Source organism: Caloenas nicobarica, chromosome 2, assembly GCF_036013445.1.
Source record: "Caloenas nicobarica isolate bCalNic1 chromosome 2, bCalNic1.hap1, whole genome shotgun sequence".
Lineage (NCBI taxonomy): Eukaryota > Metazoa > Chordata > Aves > Columbiformes > Columbidae > Caloenas > Caloenas nicobarica.
Window position 1 is genome coordinate 97,669,311 of NC_088246.1, and position 15,865 is coordinate 97,685,175.

A 15,865-nucleotide genomic window follows, 5' to 3' on the forward strand; every position below is an offset into this window, starting at 1 on the left:
TTATCTTTACTCCTACTAGCATAAGAGCAAAAAGTGTAAAAAGTAAAGAGAAGCTTTGCTATCTCTAGAAAATATCCAACACGCTTAAAAAAAGGGTTTATGAAGTAATTGCCTAATTCAAATTGTGACTAAAAAAAGCTATAAACAAAAATATTCCTTGGACAGAAATATATCTACAGCAGTAAACAGATGAAATCAGCAAGTCATACATGTCTCCTATAGAACCTCCTGGCTTTTCCACTTGTGGTAATCATGATCACAGCATATCGCCGTATGCAGTAGACAGTTCTTTTCTCTGGCTTTAAAATCTGTGAAATCACTTCCACAAGTTTACTGTGAGGAATGGTATCATAAGCCCTGGATACATCAGCCTGAAAGAAGAGAAATATCTTCCATTATATAGTCATCAGTATCACTGTAAACACTGTGGTAGTATGAAAAAGGTGTTGTTGCAGTATATAAACATGGCTGAAGGACAGACCACACAGGAGTGAAATTACTGCATCATTCAGACCAAATTTGTGACAAAACAAAAATTATTTGCTTATTTGAGTTTCCCCTTACCAGGGATAACAAAACAATCAGTTTTAGCACAATTGTTCTTACCAGCAGAAGATTATACCATCTGCAACTGTAACACTGAACCTTCAATCATTTAAATAAAGTTTATTGCTGATATTTTTACATGTTTAAATATTTTAAGAAACCTTCCTCATCCTAAACCTCATATTGCAATCTTAACTCTGCTTTCAGTTGTCATAATCAAAATTCAAAACCTTCTGAAGAAGCAAAAGTTTTAGGAGAACTATTGCCAATGACACAGTTCTTTGGCTTGAAAGATGAGATAATCACTGAAAGTAATTTCAGGACAGGATATAAGAGAACACGGGAGAGAAGCCCCACCATAATACACATAAATCTGTGTAATTTACATACATCTGTATAAATCTCCCCAATTCAAAATTACGAATTGAGCTCAAACAGAAAAGCCTGCCTGCTAGACACAACTGAAAAACAAAAGTGCTAAGAAGAAATCCCTTCATATAGTAGGATACAACAAGCAATCATTTTTTTCCAGTGGGAGAAGAAACTTGTTGGAGAGACACTGAAGTTCAAGTGTTCATTTTCAACAGAAACTAATGATACTGAGATAGAAGTGACCTAGTTTTAAAAATATGCTGAATTTATCCAAATGCACATAGCAAGTTTTTCCTGGTTTTCCTTTGGAAGATGGCCCTAAAAGTATATTTGAGTTTGTATTTTTGTCCCATTTTTATACCCAAGTAAATGTAACTGCAAAAATCCAGTGCATGTGCAGAAACAAGAGCTGCTACGTGCCAGAAAGATGGACAGAAAAATATACAAGTAAAGCAAGTGCTACTACAGGGACATCCCCCAGAAAAAAAACAACAAAAGTCTGTGTTAGGCGTGCACAAAAATTTATTTTGAAAAAGAAATAATGATGGACTCAGATCACAGCTATTACAGCTATAAAAGTATTTGCCCAAGCTGACTTTAAAAATTAGCTTGAATATATGATTAAAAAGACATACCTTTACATAGTAGAAATGAGGAATTTCACCATCTGATTCAAGAACCTTTGTAACAAACTTCTTCCATGCCTTGTAGATATCATCTTTCCCAAACACTGAAGAGCCGATAAAACTGGTGTTCATAGTCCGTTCGTAATTTAACACACTAAATAGATTTTTCAGTCGAGTGTTGTAGTGATGCATCTAAAGATATCAAAGAGAATCACTTTAAAGTATGTTGAAACATATTAAATTCTGTGTGACACAGATTTCGAATTTAGATGAAATATGAGACTAAATTTGCATATTTACTATATTATTTTGGTCAACTGCAGTTTTCAGAAAGCTTGATTATAGCTGCAATAAGTACTTTGAAGTGACAAAACGGCCTCAGATTTTTTTTTTTTTAGCACATTTAAATCCCTATGGAATTTTTTTTTCTCTACTTGATTCTTGGAAATCAAGGTGTAATAGTTAACAAGATAAACAGATGGACTCCAGCAAATAAAAGTACCACCAACTAGAAGGTAAATTCTTAAATATCATTAATTCTCTCTGCTGGAGATCGTGACTGCAACAAGAAGAGTGAAAAGAACATGCGCCCTGAGACTTCAGGCTAAATCCAACCTCTAGAGGTACTTAATGCAAGTACATTAGCAAAGATTTAACTCTCAGCTATGGGAATAGTAAAGCACGCCAAAGTGGCAGTCAAGTTGTGCAGTTTGATTAGCTCTGTAAACACTTTAAGGAAAAAAAAATATTGACAGATCTGGCAATAAAAGAACATTGAAAGGGCAAGCCATAGTACTGAAGAAAATAAACCAACTGCACACGTAGCCTAGTTATGAATCAGTTTAGAACTTCAGAGAAATCCTCCAAAATGTACACACAGAACATAAAAGGGTTCTTACTCTGAATGGTAGTATTGTGATCATGACATAAATACACTTAAACTAGTAATTACGGAAGCATTCCAATTCATCTGAAAACATTTGTTTTCGCACTGAAAAAAAAAAATCAATTACAAGTTTCAGTGAAAGGCTGGCAGAATTAAAGCACACCAAAAATATTTAGTGTACTACTGTCACTGCCTCCAAAATAACTTGATCCAACTTCACTGTTTTACATAAGGTAAGTAATTATGTTCATTCATTGGCTGATCTTGCAAAATGTTTTTGACCAGCTTATAAAATAAAGATTTCCGAAAACTAAGATGCTTTCCAGAAATTATTGCGGTGGTATCTTTTCTGATTTAGGCCAAGTTCCCAAGAAAAACAGTCAAAAGGGTAGAGATGTACCTCAAAGGTAAAATGAAGCAGCAAGGTCAAAGTAATCATCAGTAGAAAAGTTCCTCCTTTCCTTCTTAATAAGCGTAACCCAAAATGGTTGCTTTTTCACAAAAAGCACACCTTCACCTTTTCACAAAGCTGATGGTCCTATGGGTGTTAGCAAGGGAGTCAATAAAAGAAAATTGAGACTGGTTTCAAACATAGTTTGAACTAGACCTGAGACACCTGGAGTTACAGTAGTAGTCACAGTAGCTCATTTTCATGTCAGAAGGAATTCCTTCAAGCCTCTTAATTCCCCAGAACAGGTCTAATGCACAGAGCTATTAACATTTTTGCAAAACCTAAAGATCTACTGGAATCTTTGCAGAATGCTGTAAATGACTATAAGCTCTCAGATCTTTTAGAACTCTGCTGCCTCCCAGTGCTTGGAGCTTCCCATTAAAAACAAATTAATTCAAAAAATGATTCAAAGGAAAAAGGATGTAAAGCAAATACATAAAACCTTTGAAACAAACCACAATCTATACTGATTTGAGGATGAATTCACAGAAATGGACTCATTCCACCATGTATTTTGCAGCAAAGTTTGAGAGTTGCCCAAGAATCAGAAGATGGATATTTGGGAGATTTTCTCTGGCAATTCATCTGGATACATTCCAGTGTTGAGCTACAGAAGCTGGGCAAGACTACCCCTACAACTCCAAAATGCCTTCCAAGTTCCAAAATTGTAATATAGTCAGAAAGAAACAAGTGGAATATCATCTTCGTTCTACAATTTAAAGGCTAGGAGGACAGTGGAGAGCAGAGACAAGCCGGATATGGTACAGGACTGGAACAGAGTGCAAGATAAACGGCCATGACAGAAACAAAATGAGGAGCCATGTACGTTTGGGCCAGGAGGAGAAGACTACATCACTTCCATTAGGTTGGAAGCTAATGATGAACAAGATGATCGTTTTGCACTAGACCCTTTTCTCTGTCTACTATCTGAGAATCACAGAATCACACAGAATGTTAGGGATTGGAATGGACCTCGAAAGATCATCTAGTCCAATCCCCCTGCCAGAGCAGGAACACCCAGATGAGGTTACACAGGAAGGTGTCCAGGCGGGTTTTGAATATCTCCAGAGAAGGAGACTCCACAACCTCCCTGGGCAGCCTGTTCCAGTGCTCTGTCACCCTCACTGAGAAGAAGTTTCTTCTCAAATTTAAGTGGAACCTCTTGTGTTCCAGCTTGAACCCATTACCCCTTGTCTTACTGTTGGTTGTCACCGAGAAGAGCCTGGCTCCATCCTCGTGACACCCACCCTTTATATATTTACAAACATTAATGAGGTCACCCCTCAGTCTCCTCTTTTCCAAGCTAAACAGACCCAGCTCTCTCAGCCTTTCCTCATAAGGGAGATGCTCCACTCCCTTAATCATCTTCGTGGTAACACTACCACCACCTTCTCTTTCACAGATTTAGGAAAATCATTAGCTATGTTTTGTGATTAGTTGAGACAGAGGAGGTCTGTCTAAAAGCTGAAGAACTTAGTCCTCAGTTATTTATCAGCACTCTCCAACAGGAGTCTATTGCTCCCACTTTTCAGTTGACACAGATATTCCCTCTCAGCTCCAAGGCAGACAGGTTAGCTCAAATCACTTGACCAGCTACCACGGTTGACTTTGAACCTTCATTGTCTTCAGTAGGTTTATGTCATCCTTTATGTCAGATCTATCACAGGAGCAACAGCAACTTTAAAGCACTGCAGCTATTTCCAAATTAACTGTGTGCATACTCTCGAATCTGACAGTCTGTCACAGAAAGACTATTAAGAAATAACACTTCAGAATAGCTTTTAATTGATGCCCTGTACATCTGGTCTGGGATCACATCCTGAACAGTAAGTACTGAGAAGCCACTGACTTTTCACCCGTTTGGGGAACACTTAATCTTGTGCACTAAATGGGACACAGCCTTAAGGAAAAAGAATTAATGCAGTCATGCAAGATAGTGAAACTAGGTTCCCACTATGTCTTGTGGTTTACTGGTCTGTTAAATAGATTACTCTGTGCACTGCATGTTCTGTCTCTGTTCCCACACTACGGTAGTTCCCAGCTTCCTTCCTATCTCCCCACTTCACTTGACCCAGTTTCCTCACCCTTCTTAGACCTTCTGTAACACACTCAGTTCATCTCTGTTCACCCCCCTGGGCTGATGTGGCAGCACAGCCAACCATCCCATCAACGTGCACAACAAGTATTCAGGTAAATCCCAACAGGCTGGACTCATCCATCCCTCACCCTCTGGCATGCCAAACAAATACAACATTTTAGTTCAGAACACTGAGTATCTTCAAGATTTCCATCCTTCTGCTCCTATAGATGGCCAATGCCTACCACAACCAGACACAGTGAGCAAGCCTGAGAGAAAGGGATGGAAAGAGAAGAGAAAGAAAACATGGTCACCTGACAGGCCATGGCATTCTGTTAGACTCATTTCCTTAGGACAGGCTTGCAAACAGAAGTATGTGATTCTGGAACTGGAGGCCAATAGTAATTAAGCACTGGGAAGGGAGAAGCTGAGCTGCAATAGGCAGACCCATTCAGTCACTCTGATTTGAATGTTTGAGTTCACCATGTTAAAACTAGTTTCATAAAACATAAAAAAACCCCTCACTTTATTAGCTGCCTACATCAAGCCCACAGAAAACAATAAGGGAAATAAAAACCTTCTTTTCTCTGCTTTCCCTGCTGAATGTTCGTGCTTCAACAACACCGCTCACTTTTACTATGGGTCTTAACCCGTTCGCTTTGGGAATGAACCGGAGCTTTGATGCCACAAGAATGTACTTTTTTTGACGGACAGCTTCAATCTCCTCTGAAGATATAGCACGTAGATGTACTTGGGCAAAATGGTTTCTAAAAATACAAATACATTCAGTGTAAGCAATAGGAAAGGCAGTGAGTTAAAACATTTAGTATCTTTATGATAACCAAAGCCAAAGATTTTTCTAAGACGACAATTACAAATACCAACCTCTGCAGAAAGTTACATGGAAACCTGAATTTCAGAACAATTACACAATATCTTAATGGCAATGTAATGAAATAATAAGGGAATATATATTTCTGCTTGATGAAAATTAAGATTTTTTTTAAAAAAACAATTAACACAATTGAAAATTTAACCACAGATTCAGTACATTTGAACATTATGAAATATTTTTTATGCAAGACAACAGGAAGATGGATATTTCTCATGGTTTCAGAAGTTTGAAAGACATGAACGAAGCTGAATAGAATCTTCTGAAAACGACGTTAAGAAAGATCCAGGGAAGGACTTACACACTGTAATGGGCTGTTCTACTCCCAACATTTAGGAGACCTACTACTTAGTAAAAGCTACAGTGAACTGAGATACTAGGATACATAAGGACATTTAGGTATCCAGTAACAGTTCGAATCATGGGAAAAGGAGGTGTTGCAAAAGCCCTTGTTTTTACTTAAGACTGTATTGCTAAAATAGTCTACTTGAAAGGTAAAGACCTGGATTAATCTCCTGCACTCTTTGTTTTGTTCAAAGGACAAAATGTGCCATTCAAAAAGCTTGACAGGCTATTGGTTAGGATACTCCCCTGTGAAGTGAAGCAGGAAAATTCAAATCCCTGAAGAAGGGGGGATGCAAATTTAAATTTGCGTGCAGGTTTTTCTCATTCCATACCAACCATCAGGCTGGTTTAGCAAAAAGGGGCCACACTATCACAAAAGGCAGAGGACGGATGGTGGAAACCTGGCAAGCATGCTCTAGGAGACACCTGAGAAGCCAAGCATGCAGGTAAGAGAGGCACACAAATAATTCTCTCCTGTAAGCCAACACAACTCTCATACAAGCTAATGATCCAGCTACTTGGGACTGTCGGCATCCAGGTGACACAATGCGCGACACCCAGAAGGTACAAGGGCACCCACGGCTGGCAAGTTGAGCTATTACTGAGCAAGTATTCTGAGGATTTATATTCAAACTTTGGAATTAAATTCTTGGGACAACTGTAGTCCGAAGTAAAGCAGAATGAACAGGAGATCACTTTTCCACATCTAGAGATCCCTATTATTTATTATGACTTAAATTATTTCCTGGACCTGTAAAACTTCATCATGTACTACAGTATTAGCTAGGTCATGAACATAAAACAAAGAACTTCAGTTCAACAGAAACAAGCGAACAATCAAATCTCCATCGCTTCACAGTTCACATTTAAGACTGAGGGAAAAACAAAAATAAAATAACCAACCAACACAACGTAAAAAAATATGACCTCCTCTGAAAGTGAAGGCAAAGGCCAATTATTGGCAGATCTTCATCATTACTAGCTGTGGTCTGCTGTTGAAGTGGATGACATTTTGCCTGCAGCAACATTCATTGCTTATTTCATGGCATTTATAGCAGCGCTAAGAGGCCACTGAACCTCCCTACTCTCATTTGTACACTCACAGCGCTGTTACAAGCTGGAACTTGGAGGAAGTTGAGGGGATGGTCCTGCTGTTTTTTGACATCACACCACAATCCAACAGGGGAAGATTAAGAATTTCTGCAGCATTTTCAATCCTCAGTAGCTGTTGTGTATGGCAAGGGCAGTGAGTGTGCAGTCCTTACAAAAGCAGGTGCTGCCACCAGAACACTAGGTACATTACTTTTAAAACATAACTTTGTATTCCGTGGGCCACAGAACTTGAACCAACTGTGTCGTTAAATACTGATTTTTTTCTTAATAAGTACTATTTTTAACTTGGGGGATGAAGTTTTGTATACCTTAAAAAATGAACAGAAAGTTGACTGTGTACAAAAAGCCCAGCATGCTCTAACCTCCACTCATAGAGCAAGACAGACATCTAGAGTCAGGTCCCCTTCCCAGAACTGTGGCCTCTACCCTTGGGTTAGATTCTGCACAGTAAGATCTACTGATATAGACAACCCATCAGGATGGAGATTTACTCCCTAATGCCAATGCAGTGCAAAGGCAAGCTCATTAATAAAGTCCAGATCCACTCAGTCGAGCCTGTTTCATCCATCGTCTTCCTCCCAATGGAGGATGTGAAAGAACTGGAAAGGCATCAGTGGCTACGCTTGGCTGTGAACACCGTCCCAGGAGCCAGCTCACAGCAATCACCACTAGCAGCTCCAGCTGAAGGGGAGGAAGCACCAGGACAGCCACAGAACAGCCATTAGGGCAACAACTGAGGCCACCACATACTCTTCCTCCAGGGAAGATGGAAACAACCGCCTTTCGCAGCGGTTCACCAACAGTGACTGAAAAAGGTGCCTGGGTAAGAGGGAACAGTGCCTGGAGAGTCTTGAAATGGCCAATGACCTTGCTCTTACACCTTGGGTTCTCCTGGGAAACCGGGAATAGGGATAAAAGGGCTAAAATAAAAAAATATTGATTTTCTTATAATCACATACCCCACTAAAAGCAGCATTATATCTATGTAAAACTTAGTACTTGATGATACTTTACGCCAAAATGTAGCCTTTGAAGTACATTAAAACTACATAAAGCACTAATTGCAATGCTAAGGCTGTTAGTTTGCAGACAAGCGGAATACGTAGGACTGAAAATTATATTCTGCTACTATTTAAATTGCATATTCTGTGCCACAACTGCAAACAAAATCAAGGCCCCATTAAATGCAAATTCATATGCAGAAGAGCTGCAATAGAGATATCAATGTTGAAATCAGAGAGTGACGGGGCGAGAAGGGAAAAATCACACATATAACATTGTAGACCAACAGACCACTGTGAAAGCATAATGTTCACCATATAAAACAGACATTAAAGCACAAGACATTGAGTATGATCATTTTGCACAGTTCCAGGGCACTCTTGGATACCAATAATATATAATGAAAAGATGTGAACGATAGAGATATATGCACAATACTCTTCACTAAAATTGCCTTCCGACCTTTCCTATTTTCTCACTTAATTGCTTAAAATGTGACCTTAAATAATGCCCTAACTAAAATATATGCATGCATTTTTAAGACCAAAATAGAAGCATGGAATTCCACAGCCACACTAAAAAAGAAGCTGCAGCTTGTAAATTCCTCAACCATCAAAAATAGCATTTCAGCAGAGGTTTTATTTGGATTTATTTGGATTTCTGTTTTGGGCTGGTTATTTGTTTTGTTTTTAATTAAAGTAGTAGAAGCAAACTGAGTATTTTTAAAATTAATTTTCCCAAAGCTACTTTGGGATTCTGTCGCTATGCTTTACTCATCATTAAAAGGTGTAAAAAACTGACTTATCAAACCAAAATGCTCTTCATAATGGATTTTACTATTGCAAAGGTTTCTCTTCTCCTGCCACATAATTCTAAATTTGAATCTGTTTTCTCACACAAAAGATTTCTGAATTTACAAGCTGTGCATACTACAATCACAAACTGAATTTTCTTTGGGGAAATTAAGAAAACAAAAGGAGCATAAATGGGCAATAAATGAAAGCAGAACGATAACTGAGATTATCCATGAGATTTCCACATATTCCATGAATGTTTGATTAGTTTTCTAATGTTACCTAATTCCAATGTTCTGTAACTTGCCCCAGATAAACTTGCGGTAGTAGAAAAGCATGTTTTTCTGGAACATGGTCTCGGTGATATAGAAAAATGATCTGAGCAACTCAACGACATAGGTATCCATCAGCCAGTATAGGAATTTAGCCAAAAGTTCTTCACGGAAACAATGTTCATAGGCAGGAACAAAGTGATCACCTTCAACAAACAATTCAAAGGTAGTTGCAGTAAATATCAGCTATTTGTATCAGTAAAGAAACAAAACATACAAACAAAAAAATCCCACACATAACACTCTTTTCTTAGCTTGAGGTTAATTGAAAGAAAAAAAGCAAATGCAAGCAATTCCACAGCTGCCACTCCAAATTTTCACTGGCATTAAATAGTATGATTGACTCAAGCTCAAAACACAAACATGGAAACTAATGTGTGTGACAAATTGACATACAGGATACAAAAACATGCCATTAGTAGCCCAAAGACTTAACTTTCTTCCCCCAACGTTGATTGTGAAAGATCTTTAATGCATAATGGCAAGATTATTGTGAAGGGAAAGGTAAAATGGAAATAAGGCTACTACAACATAAAACTTTTTAAAAAAATTATGCAAAAGAATGAAAATATTTAGGTATACTGGAAAAATAACAGAATTAAACTGGGCTAACTTGGGGATGAGAATGATATTCAGATTTCCCAACTACATGAAAATTAATTAATTTCAGGGTTACACTTTATTTCAGACATCCTGCATAAAACTTTCTGCTGCAGCCAAAAAAACCAAAAAATTCACCCTAAGTTCAGCAGCACTTAAAATGTTTAGATGGCTCAAAAATTATTAACCCAGAGCATTCCTAGCTACAGTCAAATTTAAGGCAACACAGACTTGTAGCAATGCCTAAATATGGGTGAGTAGGGAACAAAACCCTGTGCTACAATACTGAATATTTGCCAACTTCCAATAACACTTTTTCTAATTAAATTTAAGAACAGAACTTAGCAAAATACAACAGGATAATTTAAAGAAATTATACAGAAGTATTAGTCTAGCTGCATAGCACAAATCATGACTATGGCACAAACGTGTTAAAAAAAGCTTAATTTTGACACAAAAGAGCAGAGGCTTAACAGTGAAACTTATAAAATGGAAATAAGTTTCCAGTTCTCTACCCTGTTTGGTTTTTGTGCGCTTCAGGGCGGAGACTTTTTCATGTATTTACAGCACCTAAGAAAAGACTACTGTAAAGAGATAAAACAGTGTTCACTTCAACAGAAGCCAGGTAACATCCATTAAAAAAAACCCACACAAAACAAAAACAAAAAAACCCCACAACCCCAAACAAAACCAAACCAAACAATGAAATGTTAGAAAATTCTCTAATTTTAGAGTTGCAATATGCAGTTGTAATACACAAATCAGGATGTTGAGTAGTTGTCCTGCAACTAGATCATTTGTTTTTTAAGTTCCTGACAGCAGATGTAAATGATGACTACAATTTGGGGAACTGACAAGAAATCACTACTACCACTTTTGGAGAAAAAAAAACCCACCCACCTACAGTGCGGCAAAGCAATTAAATGTGTGTTTAAACTACAGGCACAAGGGAGTAGTTTCACAAAAATTAAAATCAAGCCTATGTGGTGTTTTTCCTGGAATAAGGCCAGAGAATAAGATGGTGTTATATTTTTTTAAGATAAGATCTTCCAAGTTACTATGAACCAAGCATATATTTTACAATAAAAACATTTTAAAATATTTAACTTCTCAGCATTTTGTAAAGCATGGCTTTGAGCCATAGTTTCTGAACAAACAACCAACATATTTCCTAGAATTAACAGTTTCTTATGGAAGTGTAACCTCCCCTACTTTTGATATCAGTTCTCAAACATCAGACTTTATTTTCCTCCTACCTTACAAAGAACCTGTAGTAATTTCAGAATCTAATCACGCCTTTTAAAAAGCAATACAATTCTCAGGTCACATTACTGTAGGATGCAAGCACATTACCAGGTAAGAATAAACACTGCAAACACAATAGTTAAGGAAATGCAATCCACATTGTACAGATGGAGTACAAAGCACAGAAAAATGGCAATATGCATTAGATCCTAAAGCAATCTACCACAGAAACACAGCTTCAGCCTAGATTTAAGTCCTAGGATGGCATCTGAAGAAAGACTTCTTTAGGGAAGGAAGATTTATCTGTCATCATCTGAAAAGAGGACTAAACAGAAGGGATTCGTATAGAATTTGGAGCAATCAGCTGATGCCCTCACAACAGCTTTTGGCCAGGGACCTGGTGCAGGTTCTGGGGACCTCTGCACCACCAACTCCCCAGCCTGAAGTAGGGCTCAGTCTGGGTGTCTCGTTCCTAGAGAAGGGCTCTACAAAGGGGACAAATGGTGGGCAACCCCTGGGTTGCATGGGTCTCATACTCACATCTTTCTCACAGGGTTGATGTGAAGGGAAGAAAAAAAACCACACTGTGTGAAGAAGGTTCACTCCCATAGCAGAGGAGCACATGCCACTACAAATGTCTTGATTTGCTTTTAGTTCTTTCTGAGGGCTTATGGCAACCAGCAGACAGACTGCACTCGTTCCTTACATACCCAGGTCATACTTCAATGAATTTTCAGTTACTGCCATTTGGAGGGTAGGGGTAGAAAGAGTTTTGTTGAAAGGCCCAGGTTCTGAATTCATGTTTGTGAAAATGTCATCCCATTAAACACAAAACGGTGAATGAAAACAGTGAAACCTGAAGTTCTGGAAGGAAGACAGGCTTAAGTGTTCTTCCACCATCAATTACAAACACTACTAGGTTAGCTGTCTTGGCTACGGTTATCACCAATGAACCCGATGACTCAAAAACCAGATTCAATACCTTCCCCTTCCCACCTTAAAGATCACCTGACACCCCCAGCACTTAGCTCTTTAAAATAAGAAGTACCTTTGACTAGACGAAGCCACATGCAGTCATTCACTCTCATCTTCCACATCAACTCCCGCAACGAAAGCTTAGCAAACTTCCCCATGGAAATGAATGCTTTCACATTTTTTAAGAACCGGCACTTGTTACGGTTTGAGCCCCAAAGCTCAGCGGGGATGACCCGCTCCAGGCACTCCCTCACAAAGATGTACACCTGCCAGTGGCTGCTGTGCTGCTTGAGGAGCTCCCCGAGGGCTGAATCACACACCTCTCCCAGGTTTTGCTCCCCACTCCGCGACTCCCCGCCCACAGATTTTGCAAGAGGAGCGCGTAAGTTGTCTGTCACATCAGTGCGACCAGATTCGCATCTGCTGCTTGTCACATGCTTAACAGGCTCTTTCCCAAACTGTTCTGCTTCCTCGCGAACCTCTGCTTCCCCAGGCAAGGCTGCCCGATGAGGCAACTCGGCTTTTCTCACACTGGTTTCAGATATCCAGACAGGGCAATTTTTTTTCAAAAGAACTAAGTAAGGGCACTTTCCATGATTCGTTAACAGCTTCTGAAATGTATGTCTCATTTGCCAGTAGCGTTTGGGCAACCTCTTCTTTCTCCAGTTGTGATGTGGCAGATTTTGGCTGTGCTTTTGCTCCAACAGATTTTGCCTTAAGAATATCGTTTCTATAAGCCGTCTTCCACCTGCCTGACAGCCCTGCAAGCGATTCAGTAAAAACGATTTAGGAAAGCATTCTTGGAAACTCCTGCGAGAATACAGAAGAAGCTTCCTGTCAACGTACACTGCAGAACGCAAGAGCCTATTTGGTAACTTCTTTGCTAAATGAGCTAGGGGACTTTCCTGCCTTCTGCATTCTGAAGAAATACCCTCCAGGGGGTTGATTTGTACAGAATCCAACTGAGATTTATACGTGTGCATCTCTACTCCTTTCCTATAAGGTTCTGCTTGCATTTCATTCCTGGACTTTAAAGGTTTGTTACTCCAAACTCCTCGCAGAAAAGAGCTTTCTCCTGCCACAAACTTCTTCCCATCACAAGAACTGTGAACTAAAGAAGGACCAGACATATCACTGTTACTTCTTTGAGACATGTGCTTTTTTTTAATGAGACTTACAGAATGTGATTCTACATACTCAGTTCTGTATCTCTTGGAACTAGTTTGGTTTACATCAGGAGTGATACTACAAGCCTTTTCGTCTCTTACTTTCTCCTCTACTTTTGCTCTCTTAGCTGGAATTTCAAGTTGTTCCCTATTAAGCTTCCTTTTTAAGGATGGTGCTGTAGCTGACAAATATAAACTGGAGCTACTCTGTTTTTCCACATGTTCAGTAACCATTCTCATCTGTTTGCTTGCTTTAGAAACAGTTTTTGCAGAATACTGGTAACTGGACACTATGCTTTGTTTCTTGTTATTTTTTTTATTTCCCATGCTGGAGACATTAGCTTCAAGTCTTTGTCTGCATTTCCACCAATGCGACTTTGAAAGATACTGCCTGTGAAACATAAGCCGTTTTTGCATATAGTCAAGCAAGCTACTACGTTTGGGCTTTGAAAATCTTTGTTTAACAAACACTGGGGATGAGTCTACATTACGTGAAGTAAGTTCATAAACTGGTTGCCCACAGACTTGGTAACAATTACTAGGGGGGACCAGCATAAAGATTGCACAGTGTTCCAATAAATACATCATCACATCATCCCCTATCCTGCTCAGCAGTGTTTCCCAGAAGCCACTCATACGAAGAGTCTCCGTTGCAGTATTGGGTAGGTAGCTGTATATATTTGAAGACGGCATGATATGGAAATCAGCACTGTTTTCGTCCAATAAGGAGTATCCATACGCAAGGACATTCTTCTTTCTCTTTTCACACAGTCTCTGAACGACTCTTGTGATGACTTCACTCTGACTAGATAACTAAAGAAAGAAAGAAAAAAGAAAAAGCTTTTATTACCGACTCTTCCATGAACTACAATATACACTTTGAATAAATGGAGATGAAAGAGACACGGTCCTAGACATTCACTTTAAATTAAACCCCTTCAGAGAAATATTAATAATTCGCCAGCGCCATACCCAAAAGGAACGATTTTCAAGTCTACTACAAGATGTTTACATGCAGCCACACGGGGCCTACGACTTTAAGGAAGTCTTTTTAATGTCTTGCCTTTTGATCCTGGTTTTCATGCCCAGGAAACACCCTACAGTGTTCCCCTTGGCTCCCTCAGCAGCCCGGCCTCCAAGGCCTCCAGGTCACTCTGCCCGTAGATACGTGCTCATGCAGGCTCCAACCTCCAGGGAACTAACGCTGATATTCTTGAGGCCTCCATTTCCTTTTGCCTAAAGTTCAACTAAACAACTCGGTTCACAATTCTAAAACCCGCTCAACAAGCTTGCAAAGTTTGTTTCCTACCGTAGCGCAGTTCTGCTCACGCATGCGGTACCCGAGAGAAAAGCAGCCTTTCCCCTCTGAGAAGTTCATGCTGCTCAAACACCGACCTGCAAGTGGGTTTTCCCCCCTCTCCTCTGCCCTCTCAAGAGTGGGAAAGTGACACTTTTCATTTCCCGTTGCTCCCCGGCCACATTTGGTTTGCTCGCTCCTTCCCCGTAGCGCACGCAGAGAGCCGGGGAACCCCCGGGCGCGCAGACCTGCTGCGTTCTCCAACCGCCCACCCCCGGCAGAGGGGAGCCGGGGATGCTCCCCCACCGCTCCCCGCTGGCCAGAGCCCACGGCCGCGGAGGCCGGAGGGGGCAGCGGAAGCCCAGCGGGGAGGCCCGGCCGGCGGCGGCCACGAGGGGCGAAGGGCGGCGGCGCAGGCACGGCGGGCGGGGAGCGCCCCGCGGCCCCCAAGGGCGGGCAGCGGCCCTGAGCGTCCGCGCCGCCCGCCGCCACCCCGGGCGGGGTCTCACCCGGGCCCCCGGCAGGGCTCGCTCCTCCGCAGGGGCCGCGCTGCCGCGCCCGCCCCGGGCCCGGCGCAGGTGCGAGCGGCGCATCGCTCCTACCTGCTGGAAGGTGAAGGGCCGGGGGATGGCGCGGGCCCCGCGGGGGACGCACACCACGCACTGCCCCACGAAGGTCCGGTAGCAGGGGGCGTCGTCGCCCCGCAGCACCTCGGCTTCCCCGGCGCCGCTCTCTCGCAGCCGCCGGATGAAGGTCTCCAGCGGGGCGACCTCGGCGTAGCAGCCGCGCAGGGCGGCCAGCACCGCCGCGAAGGGCTCCGCGCCCGCCATGTTGTGCAGCGGGAGCCGCCGCCACCTGGGGCAGCCCCGCGCCCCCGCCCGCACCGCTGCGCTCCGCTACGCCCCGCAGCCGCCGGCGGGTGTGCGGGGGAGGGCGGCTGGTTTAAGTAATTTAAAGTATTAATTAAAAAAAAAAAAAAAAAGGGGGGGGGTGGGGTGGGGGAGTGTGAAGAGAACGCCCTCGCAAAACCTCCCCGCAGCTGCCGTGCCCGGGTGCCGCCGTACCGCAGCGTGGCCGCGAGGGGCGGTGGCCGGGGCGGGCCGGGGCGGGCCGGGGCGGGGCGGGAGGCCGCTGTCCAGCTCCGGG

The 15,865-nt window shown here is 41.6% G+C and overlaps 1 protein-coding gene across 1 annotated transcript in view; it reads right to left on the reverse strand.

Annotated features, from left to right (window-relative positions):
- The window catches only part of TERT (telomerase reverse transcriptase), a 33,283-nt gene extending 17,734 nt beyond the window's left edge, over positions 1-15,549 (reverse strand). The window contains exons 1-6 of the mRNA XM_065628138.1: positions 15,322-15,549; positions 12,330-14,235; positions 9,387-9,582; positions 5,536-5,725; positions 1,554-1,736; positions 210-371 (exon numbers count right to left, since the gene is read on the reverse strand). Of these exons, the coding sequence (XP_065484210.1) occupies positions 210-371; positions 1,554-1,736; positions 5,536-5,725; positions 9,387-9,582; positions 12,330-14,235; positions 15,322-15,549 (2,865 nt within the window). The remainder of the gene's footprint in view (positions 1-209; positions 372-1,553; positions 1,737-5,535; positions 5,726-9,386; positions 9,583-12,329; positions 14,236-15,321) is intronic.
- Positions 15,550-15,865: the final 316 nt, after the last annotated feature.